Genomic DNA, 23710 nt, shown 5'->3' on the forward strand with positions numbered 1-23710 from the left:
CTATGAGAAATTAGGGTGGTTCCTCCAATTTGGATTATACGTACAATCAAAATTCTATTGACCCTGACGATTTACATTCCCCATGTAGTTGACTGAATTTGGATTAACAGAACATAGATCTAATTTATGCTCACCACTTCCACAAACTTCACACCATGAATATACCTGTTGAACTATATTTGTTGTGGTTGCTGGTTATACTATACCCAACTTTAAGTTGTTGAGCTGAGTAGTCATATGGTTCTACATTGGTACAATCTCTACTTGTAATACTGTGACTGATCAACCTCCAAAACCCTTGCAACTATCTTGGGAGCATTTATTGAGTCTGCATGCCAATTAGGATTCCCTTGTACAATTCGATTCAGCAAGGTATACAATTTTTCATATGTTTTCTCCAAAGCTTGACCCCATGCTACTGAATCTAAGAGAATCTTTGTATTAGACTCAAGGCCTTCTATAAATGTATGCACCAAAACATCGTTCGATTGATGGTGATGAGGATAATTTTTAACCATGCCCTTGAATCTCTCCTAAACTTAGTAGAGATTTTCTCTATCTTTTTGTCTAAAACTCAATATCTCACTCCTCAATTGTGTAGTTTTCTGAGATGGAAAAAATTGAATTAGAAACCTTCGAGCAAAATCTTCCCATGTAGTGATGGATTAGTGTAGTTCAGCAAGTAGCCATCTCTTTGCTTCCCTTAGTAGAGAAAAGGGAAAGAGTGTTAATTTGATATAATCAGTATTCACATCTTCAGGAATATATGTATCGCTTATCTCTAGGAAGGTTTGTAAGTGCTGCTGCGGATCCTTATGTGAGAGTCCTTGAAATTCTCCCGCAGATCTCAGCAATTGCACCATATTTTTTTTAATTCCCACCGACCTCCTGGTTTAGGCTTCAAAATACTATTAGTCACGAGGTGCGTAAGTTGGATTGCCACCTCAAAAATAGGTCTTGCGACTTGTTGAATAGGAACAACTGGAATAACAGGAGCTGGAATATAATGACTTAGACAGTCAGATATTGTTCCCTCGAGGATCAATAAACTAGAAATTTATTCAATCTTTGGTTCAAGACAATTGAGTATTAAGGGTTTGATGGTATCAAGATTAAGTTGATTCTGTAAATAAAATATAAATTACCAAACAAGAAATAATTAATGATGACTAAATCAAAGTAAGCAACGGTTATAATCAGTAATGAGGATGATTCCAGGGTTCAGGTATTTTGAACAATCATACAATTCTCTAATCTTTTCACAGTCTAATTGGTTATCGGGTTGATGGTTTGCAAGGATTATACCACGATCTTAGTCTCCCGACCTCAAATATTCTATCTATTGAATGTTGTAGCTATAACTCCCACAGAGTTGCAACAAATCTTCTAGATTCATGAATTTTTCTTCTTGCAAGTGAACCAAGCAATGCTTCTAGGTATATCTCTATCCTAGATGCTAATTCAAATCCCTTATTTTATAAAAGAATAATAACCTTTCTCCATAATTTCTTCGTTCTATCCTATGATTCTCCTTCGGAATTCACATAGAAATATAAAATTATTCTAATGGTGGCCAATCATTAAAATAGTAAGCTCAAAAAATTAAGAACAACCCAGATGATAATTCAAAAAGAAACTATGAATAAGAATCTTAAAGAGTAATCATGTTCTTAGCCTCAACCCCAGAAATAGGGTATTTATCGACTCAAATTTGAATTAATCATCAAAAATAAGTAATAAATCATACCCAAAACAAGCCTTGAAGTAAAGAAATTCAAAGAATGTATCAGAACCATAAAAGAGAGAAATTTCTATTTTTCTGCCGCTGCTCTGCTTGACAAAAAATCCCCCCACATTCTCTTAGATTTTTCCTTTTATAGCTGGGACAAAACACTTAAAATATTCCCGATTTGTCAACCCAGCGCGTCGAGCCATGACTTCGATTGCTATTTTTCATTAAAATCTGGGAAATCACAGAGCTCAAATATTTCCTAACAATTGTAAAATGCACCCTCACTGAGATTCGTCACTATCGCGTCAGCCACTAGATTGGGACAATTAAGAAATAGTCATCCTCCACGATGTGATAAACCTTCAAGTCGCCAAATCTGATAAGCAAAACTACTCTGTAACGCGATAGTTTCATGAACCTCTACTGGAATTGGACCATTGCTATTTGGTTGATCCACGCGACGTGGAGTGTCTTCAAATGAGGATTCATACTTTTCAGCTTCCATTTTTTCATCTTAATTTCACTCCCTTGCATTCCTTCACTACTTTTATATCCTCATTATATCCAATTATGCACAATTTTTCATAATTTTGAACCTGAAAGTACTAATCATATCCATTAGGAATGAAACAGAATAAAAGATGAATTATACTTAAGAATTCATACAAAAGTTCTTGAACTAAGTCTAAATCTGGGTGTATATTAGTGCTTTGAGCATATAAATATGCCTAAGATCATGAATCATTACAAGAGACAACCTACCCTCAAGAATAGACTCATTAAGTTGGCAAAATCATGCATACCATTTAAGCAAAGAAATTATATAAATTACCCAACTTTCATCAACCATGTGCCCTCGCAACAAGAAAGTTACCCAATACTCACAATAATGCAATTTCTGACAATATGGGTATAAGGATCCAAATGCACTCACTCTCAAAAAGAATTCTCAAATTACAACTGATTACTATATGCTTGCCCTTAGTGTAGTGCTCCACTAATATCAGAATGCCAACATTAGGATCAAATAGGTCTTTTATAGGTTGTAATGCAAGCTAAGGGATGGGTAGGAACTATTTTGGCCAGAAATAGTGACTATATTCCCTAAGAACTTTAAGACACTACATTATTCATTCAAGACCAATCTCTAACAACCAATTTCCACCTCTACTATCATCACAGATTTGCTTTTCACTACAACTCGTTAAGCTTAATTAATAACACAATGGCGGTAGTATGCAACACTTTCAATTTTTTTTGCACCCATTTCACGTTATGCACCCCTATGATAGCCACCCTCAACTTAAACAATTTGCCTTAGTTGAGGTGCATAATGTATAAGAAGGACCAGGACCAAAACAGGTCCATTGTAACACGTTCGGGCTAAAATTTAAAACTTTTTCAACAATTTTTGCTACTCCCAACCACAAAAATTACACACACCAATAACTAGACTTTGGGGCATCAATTTCACCTTTTTCTTCTTATTTGTCAAACTCCTAACTCAAATTTATTTTACATTAAAGCGCTTAGGAGTTTTTGGATCAAATTACGGTCTATTAAAGAACGGGTTAGGCTATATATGAGGTTAACCAAGAATAAGCTAAAGGCTCAACGGGGATAGCTATGATAATGTGAAAAGGTATGTTAAAACAAGGTATGAACAATAGCTATCAAAGAAATGCCTAAATCATCTCCGAAACTCACAATCTTTATTTCTCTTTGGACACACACCAGGAAAGTCTAGCATCCATTGCAACAAGGAATAGACAATAGTCTTACACACTCATGGCATATGGTTAACTCAATTAGGAGAATTATAGATTCTCAAAAAACAATTCAATGAATTCAAATAAAGCCAACAATCATAATAAGAGTTACAACTATAGCCTATTTGTTTCTAATGTAATGTTCCATTGCATACTCATGCTATAATGCTATGTGATCCACAAGAACATTTACATGCAACAAATGACTAATTTTCTCTTAAGATATTCATCATCTATCCATCATCGAGAAAAGTACCTAACTATGAATAAATTAAACAAACATCTAACAAGAAACAAAATAAACAAAATAACTAATCCTATCACAGAAGTTAACTAAGGAAAAGGTACTAATTTCTTACAAAACAAGCAGCAAAGTAACTAGCCACCCACACTAAATCTAAGCACTATCTCCAATGCAAATAAAAAGATAAAGAACCTGGCTAGTAGTACTTCTTACCCACATTAGGAGTCATGCCACTTGCATGAGATCATCATCGGAGCTATTTTTCTGTATTCATCATGTCATGCACGTCAGCCACACATAATGAAACTAACAACAATCAAGATGAATATGGTGAAGTCACCATCCACACTCAATTTACTAGTATAAATCAATTAAGTATTATTATTGGGTACTCAGACTTTCCCGACATACACTTTGACATGGTGCACCAATATTAGTCATAATACTATTCAGTCACTTCAATTCCACCAATTTTATTTCAATGAAACAATTTTTGAACAAAGTTATGCCTTAGAGCTTTAACATATCAATATACACAAAACACAATCACTTTAACATGATTTAACCAACATCATGTTCTATCAAGTAAGTTATGAAATAATGGCCACACAACTAAACTACATTAGTTATGAACAATTCAATCACATGAAAAAGCTCAAAGTACTACAACAATGATATTTATCTTCCCAAGATGTTCAATGTAAGACTCCACAAAATCCTAAGCTTAATTCAGTTCTTTAGGTTTCTCAAGGGGTCCCATACTTTGAATATTTTAGCTAAGTACTCAGACTTAGTTTTATTTTAATCTACGAAGGTTGGCAATCTTATTTCATGACCTGTACATCAATTAAATATTGATGTTTAGGTTGATTCATGATCAGGAATATCCGTAGGTGTTTTTCGATAAGTTTTAGATTTTTTGGACTTTGTTTGAAGCTCTTTTGGAATTACAAAATAGTGAATCAACACGATCTTGGCATGCCACATCGACTATTACATTGATTATAATTTTTCCGAACTACCAGTGTCTAATTACAGTGAATCGATGCAACTATGGTGCAACACGTTGGCTATCGCATTGACCTGCGCCTTGGTAACCCACTTTTCAGTCATTAAAAGATTGCGTCCTTGGGGGTATTTGGGTCTTTTTCCCCCAACCTTCAACCCAAAAAAAAACTCAAAATTCAGCCCTGATTCATAAAAGTATACTCACTTTCACTCAAAATCTCTCAAGAACAAGCCTTAGGGTTTTCAATTCAAGATTCAAATCTCAAGAACTCTACCATCAATCTTCTCAAAGTCAAGCATCAAGGTATGTGAAGTGTTCATCCAAGGGTTCCTTCCACCCTTGGAGTCCAAGAATCTCTTTGTAACTTCAAGTAATTGATTTTATAATTTACATAGTTGGAATTAAGTGTATCCTTTATTGCTATTTGGATTAAGTTCCTAATTCATTATTATATATATATATACATATGTATATATATATCATGTGAAATTGATCATTATATGTGTAGATTCATGTGAATCCATGATAAACCCTTGACATGTGAAATTAGAGATGAATTATGATGCTCACTTGTTGTTTAATATGTGCATACACTATGCTCACCGAGTGCTTGATAAATTATCCATGTGAACTATTAAGAGAATGAAATCATGTCAAGTTAGATTATGTGCAAGTTATATCATGCAAGTGTTTGTCAAAATTCCCCAATGAATGAATGATGATCAAGTTCATAGTTTACATGTTTAACGTTATGCCATGTCTCTTAATTTATGTTATCAAGTCCTGGGGGTACTTGTACCTGACAATTTAGCTAATTACCTAGAGCCATGGTCAGTCATAGAACAGTATCAGTCACGACACGATCATTAGTACTCTCAGTTAGTTATAGAACTAAGAAAAACTCAGTAAAATCCATATTAGTCTAGTCTAATTTAGTGTCTAGTTCAGACCTCGATAAACTCAGTCAGCTAACAGAATTCAGCAGCATTCCGTCAGTCAACAAAACTCAGTAAACTCAGTTTAATTCAGTCAAACAATATTATCAGTAACAGCTTAATGCAGCTTAGTATAGTTTAGAACTCAGTCCCAGTGTTTATTTCAGTTGGGAATATGATTCAGCACCGAGTAAACCCAAGGATAAGGACTCACCTGCTAGTAGAGGGTGTGATCCTTAGAAGCAATCCTTGTGTTCTAAAACTACATAGTCAACGTAGGTTAAGATATCTTCCTACCAGATATTATTGGAGTTGATATATCTCGTTTGAGTTTTTCCTATTTACGAGGGTTGATGGAAGAGCTTCCTGTTAGAAAAGAGTTAGCTCATAGCTTGTCCTTACCTATGGCATGGTATTGACACCCTTCAAACTAGGGTTACAGGTTGGATCCCAAATCAGTTAGAGAAGAGGCATGTCAGAGATGATTACCTCCCATAGTTTTAGTTTTAGATTCAGTCTCAGTATAGAACTCCGTTCAGTTCTACAGATTCAGGACTATCACACAGTCACTTAGTTTAATATAGAACTTAGTATAGTTCCACAGAAGCAAGACTGTGAGATATAATCAAACATACATCGGTAATATGGTATTAGTAAACTTAGTTAATCAGTAATTTAGCATTCAATCTCAGTATTCAGCGTTATCATGATCTCAGTACCATTTATAGGTTCATGCATTTACTTTCATTCAGTCTTACTCATGTTATTCAGTTAGTATTGTTCATGCATATGAACCCATGTATTTAGCCTACCTCACTAAGCATACCAGTACATTGAAAGTACTGATGCATACTTTGTTTTGCACTATGATGTCTTATATTATAGGTTTCGACACACGGGCTCCAGAGCACCCTTTAGATTCTCAGCTTTCAGAGTAGTGGCGAGTCCTCATAGTTTGAGGACATGCTTATTATTTATAGTACTTTAGTTTTATTTCAGTAGATGGAGTTAGTTGGGGTCTTTTCCTATCAACTCCACAGTTCAGATAGTTAGAGGCTTTTCAGACTAGAGTATTTTTTAGACAATTGTTCAGTTTTGTAGTACATATATTCAGTTTTGGTATTTGATACCGCATTCAAATTTATTTATAGATTTGAACATTATGGCATATGTTTCACCCTATCTCCGCATAATTACAGTATTTATTACTCAGTTAATGTAGCAGGTACCAGTCAAGGTTTAGCTTGTGGTCCTTTGGGATTATGAGTATCGTGTAGAATTCGGGGTACATACTTGGGGTGTTACAAACTTGGTATCAGTGACTAAGGTTCAACAATGTCCTGGGAAGTCTGAAATCTGTATCTAGTAGAGTCTTATGCATGGGTGTATTGTACGCCACACTTATGGACAAGAGGCTATGAGATGTTTTTGGAAAAGTCTCCCTTCTTTTGGTATTCATGTCGTACGAGTGAGCATGAGTTCTAGTTATACTCTCTTTCCAATCCTAGCATCTCTTTCATTTATAGAACATGCCTCCAAAGAAGATTTAAGGAAGAGGAACGACAGATCAGTCAGCCCCTCAACCCATCCATCCAGATTCTTTTGGCAAGCATGTCTCCCACGCAGAGTTTAGAACAGCCTTCACCGCCCTAGCTCATTCTGTAGCAGCCTAAAATAAAAGACTAGCAGTCATTTCGGCCAACCCAATGGACAATACTGCTACTACCAGGATTTGGGACTTCACCTGAATGAACCCTCCATCTTTTATTGGGTCTAAGTCAGATGAGGACCCTCAGGAATTTCTTGACTAGGTTCAGAAAGTCACAAATATCATAGGAGTAAATTCTAGTGATAGTACTGACTGAGCTGCCTATCAGCTATAAGATGTATCCCATATGTGGTTTAAGTATTGGAAGGTAGACAGGGGTGCAGATATAGAGCCCATTGAGTGGAAAGAGTTTGCTATAGCATTCTTAGATAGTTTCTTTCCCTTAGATATGAAAGAAGCCAAGGTTTCAGAGTTCGTCAATATCAGATAAGGCAGTATAAGTGTGAAAGAGTATTCCCTCAAGTTCACTCAGTTAGCCAGGTATGCTCCCCATGTAGTAGCAGATAATAGATCAAGAATGAGAAAGTTTGTGTTTGAGGTATCGGATAAAGTGGTTAAAGAGTGCAGGACTATGATGTTGATTAACGAGATTGACATATCTAGGCTCATGGTCCATGCTCAACAGATTGAGGAACAAAAACTTAAGAAGAAGAATAGAGAAAATAAGATAGCTAGAATGGGTAGCTTTAGTTTTTCCCAACCAAGGTTAAAGAATGATAATCGTTCTCGATTTAGTCGGAAGTTTTCAGCCCCAGTTCCATCTCCAGCTAATATACCAGTACCAAGGTTTAGGAATGACAGTCACAATTGGGTGCCAGGCTCCAAAACCTAGAGTAGTGCAAGTGGTATTCGTACTAATCCGCTTTGCGAAAAATGTGGTAAGAATCATAAAGGTGTGTGTAGGGCTGACAGTGATGTGTCTTTTGGATGTGGAGAGTCATGTCACAGAGTCTAAGACTATCCTAAGGCTGGTCCATAAATTCTGCACAATCGTCCTTTAGTTCAGTTTGGTCGCCCGAATTAGCAGGGTGCCACTCTCAATGCTATCGGTGGGCAGCGCCCAAATAGGATTGATGCACTTCAGTCCAGGGAAGATCGGGAAAGTTCTCCTGATATGGTCACCGGTATGTTCAGACCTCCCATTTACATATTTATGTCTCATCAGATCTAGGAGCTACTCCATCATTTGTAACCCGCCTTTACCTCAGTTCCAAAGCTTGTACTTCCATAATCATGATACCTATGCATGCTTTACATCTCATCTCCATGAATACAACTTATATTCACACACTTTCTATAGATTCGTGTGCGTTTCCAAGTTCTTAGTATAAGGAGATCCAGTTTACTCAATAGTACAAATTATATTTCATGAAATCGTGAACTCCAAACTCAAGTCATGCAGCTCATGACTTCTGCACTCATTCCTTACAGTGTGTTTAGTCCCAGTTATAGTATCAATTGTAGTTTCAGTAACAATCTTAGTTATAGTGTCAGTCTCAGTTCAGTAATCATATTAGTAACTCAGTTCAATTTCTATTTTGCTTAAACATAGCGTACAATTATTAGTTATTCAGTTATTAGTATTTTAGTACCTCAGTTTACAAAATATTTTAGAATTATGTTATATGCTTGGTCTTGCATTCTTAAATAGTATAGATTTTTTTCACGAATTAATGCTTAGTTATCTCATTTTACCCAGTCAGTCCTTACCTCATGTAGATGACACTCTACAGTTTCAGTACTGTTATTTAGAATAAGTACAATTAGTCTTTACATGCCCCGTATTCAGCTATCAGCCATCCAGTTAATCAGATAAGTTAGTATGCTTATGCATTCATACGCAGCGCCTATGTGAATATTTTTTAGTAATCCCAAGAGAAATGTCGTACTAAGGTGGAGAGTATAGTTGAGAATAAGCTTTCAGTATGAGTTAGTCTGTAAAGCTAGTAATTCAGTATTAGCAGTCAGACAGACAAGTTCGTGTGGTGTGGTTTCCACCTTTCTATCTAGTCACTCTATCTGAATGTCTTGTCAATTAAATCATTCCAAGATAGAGCAATCAGATAGTGTGTGTTCAGCTCAGTTTATGTATCATGTCTTAGTTTCAAATCCCAGATATTCAGTCATGATTTAGTTCGTAGGTTCCTTGTGCATTACCCTAGTTTTCCTCAGTATCTCAGCCAATCCAACATTCTTCGAGGGACATAATGTCCCACGGGGGAGATGCACTATAACCACGAGCTTTCATGTCCTAAACCTCCCAGTTCTCTTCACGTAACAAATCCAATTTGGAGTACTAGGTACTCATAATTTTACCCTCAATTTCAAATCTCAGTCGTAACCCATGTATTCAAGAGGCTCAATTCAGTTCACGACATTTAATTTAGTTCACGATATTCAGTTCATATATCACGTTCCAATCTCAGTCATATTCCCATTCATGCGTACTCTGAAAATGATCTTGAGTTTCTCAGTATTTTTCAGTTTAAGTATTAGTTTTTCTTAAACTCATTCAGTTTCATGTTCATATTTCAGTTACCACTGCATGTTCAGTTATACGTTCATGAGCCAGTTCAGTCATGTATCCATGCATTAGAAATGCATGTTTAGTATATAGATTCAGTTTATCAGTAATCCCAGTCATGCATTCATAAATCATGTTCAACTATATCCATGCACTAGATATGCATGTTTAGTATGATAATTCAGAATGCCAGTAATATCAGTCATATAGTCTTGTTTCAGATGTTCATGTCTAGTAAGTAAGTTAGTCTCTCAGTATTCTCAGTCTCAGTAGTCTCATTCGAGGATGAATGTTCCCAAGGGAGAGATAATGTAAGACCCCACAAAATTCTAAGCTTAATTTAGTCCTTTAGGCTTGTCAAGGGGATCCCAAACATAGAATATTTTAGCCAAGTACTCAGACTTAATGTCAGTTTAACCTTCAAAGGTTGGCAATCTTATTTAGAGACCTTTATGTTGATTAAATGTTGATGTTTAGGTTGATTTATGATCAGGAATGTCTATAGGTTTTTCCGAACAAGTTTTGGATTTTTCAAACTTTATTTGAAGGTCTTTTGGAATCGCAAAATAGTGAATCAATGCGATCTTGGTGCGCCACATCGACTATCGCATTGATTACTATTTTTCCCAGATACCAGTATCTAATTCCAATGAATCAATGCAAACATAGCATGATGCATTGGCTATCACATCGATGCCATCGATGCACAGCATTGACCTGTGCATCTATAACCCATTTTTCAGTCATTAAACAACCACATCATTGGGGGTATTTGTGTCTTTTTACCCAACCTTCAGCCCCCTAAATCACGAAATTCTTCCCTAATTCACAAAAGTATACTCACTTTCTCTAAAAATTGCTCAAGAACAAGACTTAGGATTTTCAATTCAAGATTCAAATCTCACAAATCTACCATCAATCTTCTCAAAATCAAGCATCAAGGTATGTGAAATGTTCATCTAAGCGTTCCTTCCAACCTTGGAGTCCAAGAATCTCTTTTAAACTTCAAGTAATTGATTTTATGATTTCTATGATTGGAATTAAAGTATATCCATAATTGCTATTTGGATTAAGTTCCTAATTCATGATTATATATACATATATATATATATATATATATATATCTTATGAGAAATTGATCATTATATGTGTAGATTCATGTGAATCCATGATAAACCCTTGACTTCTGAAATTAAAGATGAATTATGATGCTCACTTGTTGTCCAATACTATGTGCATACACTATGCTCACCAAGTGCTTGATAAATTATCCATGTGATCTATTAAGAGAATGAAATCATGTCAAGTTATCATATGTGCAAGTTATATCATGCAAGTATTTGTCAAAATTCCCCCAATGAATGAATGATGATCAAGTTCATAGTTTACATGTTTAACGTTATGCCATGTCTCTTAATTTATGTTATCAAGTCCTGGGGGTACTTGTACCAGACAATTTAGCTGATTACCTAGAGCCATGGTTATTCATAGAATAGTATTAGTTATGACACGATCAGTAGTACTCTCAGTCATTTACAGAACTCAGGAAACTCAGTAGAATCCATATTAGTATAGTCTAATTCAGTATCTAGTTCAGACCTCAATAAACTCATTCAACTAACCGAATTCAGTAGTATTTCGTCAATCAATGGAACTCAGTGAACTCTGTTCAGTTCAGTTAAATAGTAATATCAGTAATAGCTTAGTCCAGCTTAGTACAGTTTATAACTCAGTCCAGTGACTATTTTAGTTGGCAGTAGGATTCAGCACTGAGTAAACCCAAGGATAAGGACTCACCTGCTAGTTAGGGTGTGACCCTTAGAATAAATCCCTGTGTTCTAGAACTACATAGCTAGCGTAGGTTGAGATATCTTCCTGCCAGATATTATTATAGTTGATATATCTCGTTTGAGTTTTTTCTATCAGTGAGGGTTGATGGAAAAGCTTCTTGTTAGAAAGGGGTTAGCTCACAGCTTGTCCTTACTCATGGCATGATATTGACACCTTTCCAACTGGGGTTACAGGTTGGACCCTAAATTAATTAGAGAAGGGGCATGTCGGTTAGATTATTACCTTCCATAGTTTTAGTTTTAGATTCAGTCTCAGTATAGAACTATGTTCCATTCTATAGATTCAGGACTATCAGACATAGTCACTTAGTTCAGTACGAAACTCAGTATAGTTCTAGAGAATCAGGACTGTTAAATACAGTCAAACAAACATCAATAATGTAGTATCAGTAAACTTAGTTTATCAGTAATTCAACATTCAGTCTCAGTATTCAGTGTTATCATGATCTTTGTATTGTTTACGTGTTAATACATGTACTTTCATTCAGTCTTACTCATGTTATTCAGTTAGTATTATTCATGCATATGAACCCATGAATTCAGCCTAGCTTACTGAGCATACCAGTACATTCAAAGTACTAACGCATGCTTTTTTTTATGCTATGATCTCTTATATCATAGGTTCCGACGCACGGGCTCCAGACAACCCTTAGCAGTTCAAATTCACATCTTTCAAAGTAGTGGTGTGTCCTCATAGTTCGAGGACATGCTTATTATTTATAGTACTTTAGTTTTATTTTAGTAGATAGAGTTATTTGGGGGATTTTACCATCAACTCCACAGTTTAGACAGTTAGAGGCTTTTCAGACTAGAGTATTTTTTAGATAGTTGTTTAGTTTTTTAGTACTTATATCCAGTTTTGGTATTTTGATACTGTATTCACATTTATTTATAGATTGGAACCTTATGGCATATGTTTTCGACTATTTTTGCATAATTATAGTATTTATTACTTAATTAATGCTGCAGGTACTAGTCATGGGTTAACTTGTGGTCCTTCGGGATTATGAGCATCGTGTGGTGTTTGTGGTACAGACTCAAGGCGTTACATTCAAAACCTTACTTTGACATATCCATGGGAAGAATTTAATCCATAATCCTCAAGAAACCAATTAACAACTACAACATAAAGTCACACCACCTAAGAATTAAGAAAAGAAAACTTCCCTTGAAGATGAAAGATTGAAGAAAGAGAGTGGATGTTCTTGGGTTTTGAAAGTTATAAAGAAGCTTATGCGACAAAGAGTATGTTGAAGGCATGGTTTTGTGGTAAAATAAGAGAGAATTTTTGGATTTAGTTGAAGTTGGAGTGATTTACGTCGCCTAATAGATGGCCTTAGTGTAAGTTTACGTTGCCTAATGCTTTGCCTAAGTGAAAAAGTGAGCATGTGCAGTATGCTAGGTGGTGCATATGGTATTGCTTACATTAAGTTAGGCGCTGCATAGGCAATTGCCTACTTAGGCTTAGGCGCCGCATAATGTATGGCAATATGGGGCTTAGGAGCCATATAAGGCATCACCTAAGGGAGGTAGTGAGTGTGTGGAATGTGTTGGGTACCGCATAAGGTATGTCCTAAGTTGGCTTGGGCACCGCACAGGTATGGAACAACTTGGCTTGTCCGCCACACAAGGTATGGCCTAAGTTGGCTTAGGCTCCACCCACTACTTTGCCTAATTGAGGCAATGAGAAAGGTCCATACCATGGGGGCTTTGCCCCTACACCCCCATCGAGGTCAATGGCGGGCTCCGAGATTGGGCGTATCAGTCTGATCCCTACGCTAACACCACAAACCTCATTGAAAATTGCAAACTAGGTTGCACCGGAAAGCTTTCAGGGCCGGATCAACATAATTTAGGTCACAACTCTAACACAAATCATGACTCAGGACTTAACTTTTGACCACTCCAACTTACCTGTAACATTCCCGTTACTTCTAAACTTACCATCTTTGATATGCTCAATTCCAAACTGAATTTGGTACCAATCACTTCCTTAGCACTTTATACACCTACACAGAATAAAAAGACAACTAAAAATGATTAGAAGGGTGGATTGCCTCCCACCAAGATCCATAGTTTTGGTCGTGGCTAGACTCTTATTTTTGCATTTTTGTTTTATATGATAAAATGAAAGTAAAATCATCGGTTTCCTCCTATGCAACACCGATTTAACATTGCAAAACAACCCAATTATCTTGAATGCTCAGACTTCATCAAGATACATCGATGATACCATTTGTATCTCATCTTCATAGAATACATCAATGATCGAGAAAACACTCACCTCCTTTTGCTATTTCATGGATTGACACACGTCAAAGGTAACTTCTTTCTCATTCAATCTAAATTTTAGCTCATTCAGCTCCATGTCAACTATCACTCTCCTAGTTTCCAAAATAGGCTTGCCTAAAATTTTGGGTACCTCAAATTCCACCTCGCAATTAAGAATTACAAAGTACGGGAAATGTAAAATTAGCCATCTATAAAAGTACATCATATAGAATCCAAACTAGATTTTTCACCAATCTATCCGCCATTATAAGTCACATATTGGTGGGTGTAAGATCTCCCAAACTCAGTTTCTTGAACACCGCCAATGGCATAAGATTTATACTGGCCCCAAGATCACAAACGGCCTTTGCAAAATCAAGCGATCCAATAGTACATGGGACAATGAATGCTCCCGTATCGGCTTTCTTTTTCACTAACAATCTTGTACCAATAGAACTACAATGGTGGAGGTTATCCATAGGTTCATCGCTCATAGTCCACTTCTTTGTCACAAGGTCCTTCATAAACTTAGCATAGCCTGGCATTTGTTCTAATGCCTCAACCAAAGGCACGTTTACTGTCAACTGCTCCAGCATAGACATGAACTTGCTAAATTTGGTCTCATCCACCTTCATCTACAATCTTTGTAGGGATAAAGGAGGTAATTTTGGTATTCTTATAACAACCATCTCTCCTTTCTTTCCCTTGCCTTTTTCCAAATCTTTAACGTACTTTTGTTTAAGTTGATCCTCCTCTTTTTCAAGATTCTCTAACTCTACTGGATGTTCTTTATATATTTCTACTTCTATGTCCACCACATCATCTGAAATAGGTTTGCTCAAACAAGGGTCAGGTAATATCTTACCACTTCTGGTAGTGATAGCCATGCATGAGTTATCAGTCCTAAGAATTTGTATAGTATCACTTGGCAATGTTTCACTCTTTCTATGATTAAACGCTGCTGATAGTTGACTCATTTGCTGCTCTAGTTGCTTAATAGATGTAGAGTGTGAGTCAACTAATTGCCTTATGGATGATAAGTCACTCCTCATCTCCCTTACACTGGCATCTGTTGACTCTATTCTTTTAATAATTTTTCCATTATATCTTCCATAGAAATTTTCCCAGCATTTTTCATAGCATTATCATGCCTCCCAAGTGGTACATATAATCCACTTCTATCATTTTTATTCTTCCAGTCTCCTGGATAGTTCCAACTTTAGTTTTCTTGGCCACTGGCCCAGAAACCCCTTGGTTATGCAAGTAGTTAGCCTTTTACTCAGCGTTTGATTTATCTCCCTTACTGTAGGACCCTACATTTTTTTCCTTTTCTACATTCCCTGATAGAAAATGTTTCATGAGCAGATCCATCTGGGTTTTAATGTAAGCCATATCCTGATCACGCTCCTCTTCTCTCCTATATTGCTTTACTGATATTACACTAGACCCAGTATTTCTTGTTACTACAACATCTCTAGTATGACAAGCTCTACTTGTCTTAGTTATTCTTTCTAACATCTCTACCACCTTAGTAAAGGTGAGCTCCATAAAAGCTCCTCCTACAACATTATCTATTATTAGCTTTGTAAGTAAGTTCAAAGATCTGTAGAATGTTTCCATCAAGTGTTCATTAGTCATGTTATGGTTTGGGAATTGAGTCAATTTCTTTTTAAACCTTGCCCAAGTCTCATGCAAAGCTTCATTATCCAATTGCCTAAAGTTACTGATCTCATCTGTCAACTGTAACATTCTAGAGGGCGGAAAGGACCATTCTTGGAAAGCTCCTTTCAAGTTTCTCAAGTTTTTTGTAGAATTGACAATCAACTCATTCAACCATATAGTTGCCTTTCCAGACAGAGACAGTGAAAATAATCTTAAATTAATAGCATTTTGTCCCACTCCAGGATTATTAAACAACTTACAAATGTTGATAAAATTCACCAAATATATATTTGGATCATCACCAGGTAATCCAACAAAGAGTCCTTTCAAATTCAGTAGCTGGATTATAGTACTGGTGCTGCTGAATTTCTCTATAGGAGCTAGAGGTGGTGGAATGATTGTCCCTGTAGATCCAGCTCCATCCGTATCATCCTTATCATCGTCAATATCAAACTACATAGCTTGGCGGTCTGGTCTCCCTCTAAATGGACAATTTTGGTTTGTAGGGGCAACTATTTTTGCTGCACACCTCCATTAGTCAGTTTAATTAAATCATCATCTCTAAGGTCCTCTTCATCTAGATTAGGTACCCAACCTAGGTTATCTACATTCTATTGATTTAATTGAGTATTAGCCAAAGCGTCTAATCTTTAAGCTTTCTGTTGGTTAGCCATTCTTTTGATGAGATGAGGTTCCGGATTGAAGGGTAATAATGGTTCTCATAAACTTCTGGTTCGTGGCATGAACAACAATGAGCCTGTAACGAACAAAAATAACAAATAGACTAACAGTCAATTAACACACTTAAACTTAACTGACAACCATATTCCCCAGCAACGGCGCTAAAATTTAATACGCCCAAATTACAACTGTCTTACAAGAGTGTAAGCAGTTGTTGTCAAATATATAACCAAACTAGGGTAGGGTTGAATCCCACAGGGAATATGGTGCTAATTAAGTTGTATGGAGATTAATTGATTTTTAATCATTTGTTTCCGTAAAACCAAAAATGGGGAGATTTGATTCAGTTCAGAAATTTATAGTTTTAAATCCAACAAGATGAGATATATCTAGTAGTTTTTGAATTTAGTGAAATAGCAAGCTAGGGTTATGTCCACCTTATAGTTTTCAATACATTCTAACTTGTTCTTTATGAATCCATATATGCTTCGTGCTTACAGAGAAACTTATTGTATTTAATAACATAATCCTAGTGTTTCTCAACCATCAAGGACTAATTCACTTTAGTTCTCTCTAATCAAAAGTGTTTACAGAAACAATATGAAATCTACAAGTAATTAATCCTGTTAAGGCATTAATATATGAAATAAGGGTTGGAAATCCTATTTTCTTATCACTACTCTCTTTTCCGAACATCAACCTTTATATCAAACAAGTTGTGTTTTAAGGCATATCCTCTAAGCGAAGAGAGTATGATGTAAACAAATCAATGCATACTGAATTCAAAACCCAAATTAATAGATTATCTGCTACAAGGCTTCTATAACCCTAACTAATAAACTTAGCTACTCATGAGTTAAACAAAAAGCACAATACAAATATTCATCATACCAAAAGGTAAACACAGTCTTGGTAGAGAAGATGAAGTTGTGTGTTTTTTCCTTTAGTGCTAATCCTCCACTCTCAGTGCAAAAATAATGCAGAATAATGAATAATACGTGAATTGTTAGCATCTAGTATTTTTAATAACTTTTTCCTCATAATTGCCTTATAAGTCTAGACTAACTTTAAATGACAAATTAGTCTTGGACATAGTTTTTAGGTGCTACATTTGGTCCAGGCTGCTACTCTCTCTTATTTCATATGCCATCCACATTCCATAGTCCCATTATGTCTCCATCTACCTCATTAACACCTGAAATCATGCTAATCATATAGGTTAGCTTAATTACATAAAAGTAGAGTAAAAACATAAGAAACTAGGCACTTTGTTCTCGAAAATTAGCTAAAATATGGGTAAGTCATATAAATACACCCAAGATCAACTACCCCCTAGTTGTAAAATGGTGCTTAAAATCACAAGTGACCCAAAGCTAACCCACGGTCTGAAAAAATACTAAGAATATCAATGATAACTAATATAAAAATAGTTATGTAAAAGATGAATTGACTAATGAAATTTGTATTTTACGAAAAACTAATAAATAATAATTGAATCTGAAATTAGAAGCTGATAATCTAACTATAAATCTAAAAAGCCTCTACTAATATGAGTTTTTGGGACAAGCCCCCAGCTAACTCCAATTGTCTAAAAATTGGGAATGATAAAGAAAAAATAAAATGAAATGCTAACTCTGGTCCTCTCATGATGTGGAATAATCAAAATTTCTACAGTTGATACGGTAAGATATCGTACTAGGCGTGATCTGGGTGTTGTGCGTTTGAACTTATATTATAAGACACATAGCGTAAAGAAAACATGCGATCAGTACTTTGTATGTTTTGAGTATGTGATATATAAAAATAACTAATATAAGATAAACATAGTACATATAACATGATAAACTAGTACAAGATCAAGCAATGAACACGTGCTACATAATGAACTGAATTACTAAATACAAGGTCATGTAAGAATCTGGATCTGAACTGTCAATTATGGACTATATAAGATTCTAATAACTAACATATCCTAATATGATATAATTGGGGTCCAACCTATAATCTCAACTTAATGGGTGTTCAACACCTTGCCAAGGGTACAAATACTGAATGGCGTGGATCCATAAAATTGGTGTCCAAAGAGGACGAAGGTGTCAAGATTGGACTGATGAGTGACCCTTTAGAGCCTACACCAGAGTCGTAGTTCTGGGACTTAAGGACTTCTACTAAATCTCTTATCCTAACTGGGGGAGAAGTTCATCTTATGTCCGCTCGGTTCTAAGTGCTACTCCCAACTGAATGGCACTGATAATTGTAATGCTCAAGGATAATTATAATCTAAATACTGGAAATAAATACAATATCTGAGAAAATTAAGAACATGTAAACTAGGGAATATATCATCCAAAATTATATGCATGAAATCCTAAGTCATTGGGTGTTCATAACCCGCCATCTCTGAAGAATGCAACTATTATGTCAATTTCATAAACTAAATGAATTTAAGGGATTTAATGACTCAAGTACAAGTATCATGGATTTTACAATGTAGATAGCATTTATGATCATGGTCAAGTCATAAAACAAAAATTTATGCTAAAATAAGGATTATAACTGAATCACGCCGAAGGACTGAGATATCAATGATTTACTGATGTCCATAAGCCTTAAATTATGAAAATGAATTGAACTAGAGAATTTCTTACCTTTGGGACTGATGGTTAAAAGGTAACCCATTTATGAAATCCCCTATAATTGGAGGTGATAAAAATAAAAAATTCCTTAGAATTGGATGCCTGAGGAAGATGATCTTGAGCTCTACCTTGGGGAAAGGAATCACCTCATTTATCTTTTTTTTTAAACTAAGTGTTGGATGGTTTTTCTGAGTAATGAGGGCATAGGGTATTTTTAACCCTAACAATAACCCTTGATCTATCTAAAACAAGGTGGTTTGAGTGTTAAAAGGATGGGAAAGATTAATATGCCCCTTTAAAAATCATAATTGGAAACTACTGGGATGGACATACGAGACCTTCCCATGATCATGGGACCAACCTATGATTGTGGGTTGTACTCATCGTTTAGAGCTAGATGAGAGCTCTATGAACATGATCAGATAAGACTTGGTAAAATTATAGGATCTACCTATTGTCGTACTTTGGTTCAGAGGTTTAAAGCTTACATTAGGAGTATCTGTACGATACATGATCATGTCTGAGGTCGTAGTTTTAGAGCACAATCATGGTTTACCCTCGTGGTATGAGGGTACACTTTGTTGAATTTTCATATATTGGGATTATCTGGACCAGACAAGACTATTTTATGGTCATACAATAACCATGGTTGTGGTTTGGCTCTTTGTATCATTGTAGAGCAATGCTTTACTAAAATGGCATAACTTTTTGCTCCAAAGTTGGATTAAGGAGAAACTGGATTTGGAAAGATAATTCAAGTATATATCATTTGACGGGTCTGGAGATTAAATATACATTTGAATCTAGAAGTTATGCTCGTTTAAAGTTGATTAATTCTTTAGAAATCAATCAGTAAGGAAGGTTTAAACCTAGTTAAGGGATAGGGGGTTCATGTGGCCTTGTTACATTTCCAAATTCTTTCTTATCCTATTAAAACTTGATTTAAGATTACATTTAAAGAAGAATTAGTATAGACTTGGCATGGGTTTTTTAGTGTGTTACAATATCTCCCTATTGGGGTCATTTGTTCTCAAATGACAACTAACAGAGCTGGAAGGTTAAAGGAAAAGACCTACAATTCCCATATCTTGTTCACCATTTCTCCTGATATTATTAGAACCCTTTCACACTATATGTTCCTGAAATTCCTACATAGAGTTTTTAGGACTTGAATGCTGGCCTGGTACTGAGTAGGTAATTAAAATATAGATTGAATCAGACTTTTTGATGCATGTTATGGCATGACAATAGCTGGGTGAAATAAAAATACAAATAATCAATTAATTAATGGAAAACTATTACCTCAAGCTGGAATTGAGTTCGAAGGGTGCGGTATGAGGATACTTGGTCATCATGTCCATCTTTGCTTCCCAAGTATCTACCTCAGCCGATTGATTTCTCCAAAGACTTTTACCAATGTGTCCTATTTATTCCTCAACATACGAACCTAACAATCAAGGATTTCAATAGGAACATCTTTGTAAGAGAGATTGTCTTTCACGCCTATATTTTCCAATGGCATAACTGATACAGGATAAGAAATACACTTCTATGAAATACTGGATGTACTACTGTTAAATCTGCCGAAAAGTATAACTTATATGATACTTTGATAAAGTGACCTAAAATCTCATAAGGACCATAAAGCAGGGACTTAGATTTCTTTTCTTCCCAAATCTCTTCTCACCTTTCATAGGTAAAACTTTCAAGTAGACAAAATCACTAACAACAAACCTAAGTTCCCTCATTCTCATATCTGTGTAGGACTTCTAACGACTCTGAGCCATTCTTATCCTTTCTCTAATAACCAAACTTTCTCTATATCCCCATTGACTGAGTCTAGTCTTATCAGTTTAGCTACACCTAATTCAAACTAACCAAAATGATACCTACACATCTGACCATAAATTGAATCAAATGTGGGCATCTGAATCCTAGAGTGATAGATATTATTATATGAAAACTCAATCAAAGTTAGATGATCATCCTAACTACCACTAAAATTGATCAAACATTCTCTCAATATGTCCTCTAAGGTTTGATTGGTCCTCTCTATCTAATCATTCATCTACGAGTGAAAAGTTACACTAAGGCGAACTTGGGTACAAGACCCTTCTGAAATGCCATATAAAATCAAGAGGTAAATTGAGTACCTCTATCTGAAATGATTGTCAAGTGGAATCTATGCAATTTCACAAACTCCTTTAGGTAGAGTTTAGCATATTCCTCAGTTAAATCTGAAGTGTTAAGTAGAAGAAAATAGGTTGACTTAATCATTCTTTCCATAATAACCCAAATAGAATCACACTGTCGATGAGTGTGTGGAAATCATATAATAAATTCCATATTCAATACCTTACTCTTCCAAGTAATGTCCAAAAGCGTGCCACCAGGTATTTGATGCTCAACCTTAACCTATTGGCAATTTGGTACTTAGCCATAAATTTTGTGATATCATGCTTCAAACCATTCCACCAATAGATTTCCCATAGATTACAAAAAATCTTAGTTGCTACTGGGTGAATAGAATGCCAACAGCCGTGAGCCTCTACTAGCAGCCATTGTCTCAACTCTTCTACATCTGCAACACATAGTCTGCCGTGATAGTGAAGAACACCATCTCCCCTTTGGGAGAAAACCACAACATTCTTACTTTAGGCTGATGTTTTAAATTTAAGAAAAGTAGGATTGCTATCTTGATTTTCTTTCACCTCGGCTACCAAAGAGATTCCAAACTATTTTGGACTAAAATACGACCTTTGGATTATTCAACCAATCAAGCTCCCAGTTTGGACAATCTATAAACCTCACAAGAAATGTTATTTTTCTCATCATCTATATGAGCAACACTTATCGTAGATAATCTAAGAGTGTTGGCCACTACACTAGCTGTTCCAGGATGGTACAAAACACTTATATCATAATCCTTTAACAACTATAACCATCTTCTCTAATAGACATTTAAATCTTTCTGGCTAAATACAAACCGAATACTCTTGTAATCGGTGAACACATCAACATGAACCCCATTGAGGTAATGGCTCCAAATCTATAAGGCAAAAACAACTACTGCCAACTCAAGATCATAGTCAATTAGTCCCTCTCATAAGGCTTAAGATATATAGAGGCATATGCCATAACCTTATCTTGATGAAAGTATCACAATAAACTACAAAACTATCTAAGCGCTTGGGTAGAGTTAAAATGGGAGCAGTGGTGAGTTGAGTCTTCAACTCTTGAAAAGTCTTCTCACAAGAATCAAACCACTAAAATTTGATTTTCTTCTTATTCAGCCTGTATATGGGATAAGGAAGAGGAAAATCCCTTAACAAACAATCTGTAGTAACTGACTAAGACCAAACAACTCCTGATATCTGCTGGAGAGATGGGTCTGGACTAGTTTCTTACTACCTCAATCTTTTCAGGATCAACTCGATTGCGTTCACCAAAAATAATATGACCAAGGAAATTTACTAATTTCAACTAGAATTCACACTTTCTAAATTTGGAGAATACATGACGATCTTTAAGAGTCTACAAGACATTTCTTAAATTATTTGTGTGTGCATCCTCACTTTGAGAATAAGTGAGGATGTTATTTATGAAGACAACAATGAACAAGTCCAAACACTACTTGAGTACTTTATTAATCAAGTCCATACAAATTATAGGAGAATTTGTTAGTCTAAAAGACATAACAACAAATTCAAAGTGACCATACCAAGTTCAAAAGTTTGTCTTTGGAATGTCACATTCACTAACCTTGAGCTGATGATAGCCTGATCTGAGGTCTATCTCAGATAAATAATTTTAACCTTGAAGTTGGTCAAATAATTCCTCAATTCTAAAAATGGGGTACTTTTTTACTATGACCTTTTTCAACTGACGGTCGTTGATGCACATTCTGAGAGAACCATTTTTTTTATGCAAAAAAAATCTGCAGCACCCTATGAAGAGATGTGGGGATGGATAAAACCCTTTATTAGTAGTTCATTCAATTGACATGTCAACTCTTTAAGCTTGACTGGAGCCATTTTTTAGGATGAATTGAAAAGGGTTAGGTTTCATAAAAGAGATCTATGCTAATGTCAATTTCCCTTTCAAAAGAAACTTTGGGTAGATATTCTAAAAACACTTATGGAAATTCATTTATCTCTTAAACTTACCCAAGAGTTTTGGCTTCAAATTTTGAATCCTTAACCTAGACAAGACTATCGATACACCCTTTGGAAGTCAACCTTGTATCATTAAGGTAAGAGACGAACAGACCCTTAGGAGTTGAGGTACTACGTTTCCACTCTAAAGGAAGTTTATTTGAAAACTATAATTGGACTATCTCTTTCTACAATCAATTAAGGCATAGCAAAAGTGTAGTCAATCCACACCAAGAATGACAACAAAATCTACTATGTCTAATTCCATGAGATCAAATGAGGTGGCTTTCTAGGAAACTGTAATGTGGAAATTTCTGTATACCCATTTAGCTATGACTGAGTCACCAACTGGAGTAGAAACTGTGAAAGTTTTAGAAAGAATTTTAGGATTGACACAAAAGTCTACTTCTATATAGTGATTTAAAAAATAAAATGCATCTCCAGAATCCAATAATGCATAAACATAAAATAAATGTATAATGTACCCATTATTACATCAGAAGAACCCTCCTGATCCTATCAAGTATGAAGGGCATAGAACCTATTATGACGTTGTCCACCAACTACACTTGATAAGGCACCCTACTAATTTGGGCAACCTGCTGGAGCTACTAAAAAATTAGACTAGGTTTTC

At 35.6% G+C, this 23710-nt stretch overlaps 1 protein-coding gene and 1 non-coding gene across 2 annotated transcripts; one reads left to right on the plus strand and one right to left on the minus strand.

Moving 5' to 3' along the window:
* Positions 1-489: 489 nt before the first annotated feature.
* On the plus strand, positions 490-596 carry LOC124896360. Its single transcript, XR_007052720.1, has one exon. It is a non-coding gene; the product is annotated as a small nucleolar RNA R71 (small nucleolar RNA).
* Positions 597-14215: 13619 nt separating this feature from the next.
* Positions 14216-14920, minus strand: LOC107857701. The gene is made up of 2 exons (XM_047407679.1): positions 14630-14920; positions 14216-14527 (listed from the first exon to the last, which is right to left on the minus strand). Exons 1-2 carry the CDS (start codon positions 14918-14920, stop codon positions 14216-14218), a joined length of 603 nt encoding a protein of 200 aa, XP_047263635.1.
* Between the last annotated feature and the right edge of the window lie 8790 nt (positions 14921-23710).

Source organism: Capsicum annuum, chromosome 2 (genome assembly GCF_002878395.1).
Source record: "Capsicum annuum cultivar UCD-10X-F1 chromosome 2, UCD10Xv1.1, whole genome shotgun sequence".
In the NCBI taxonomy this organism is placed as follows: Eukaryota; Viridiplantae; Streptophyta; class Magnoliopsida; order Solanales; family Solanaceae; genus Capsicum; species Capsicum annuum.

Coding starts and splice junctions, on each gene's coding strand:
- LOC107857701 (XM_047407679.1), bottom strand. CDS start 14,920: ATGAGTCAACTATCAGCAGCGTTTAATCATAGAAAGAGTGAAACATTG. Junction 14,528..14,629: donor AGGGAAAGAAAGGAGAGATG/GTTGTTATAAGA, acceptor ATGCTGGAGCAG/TTGACAGTAAACGTGCCTTT.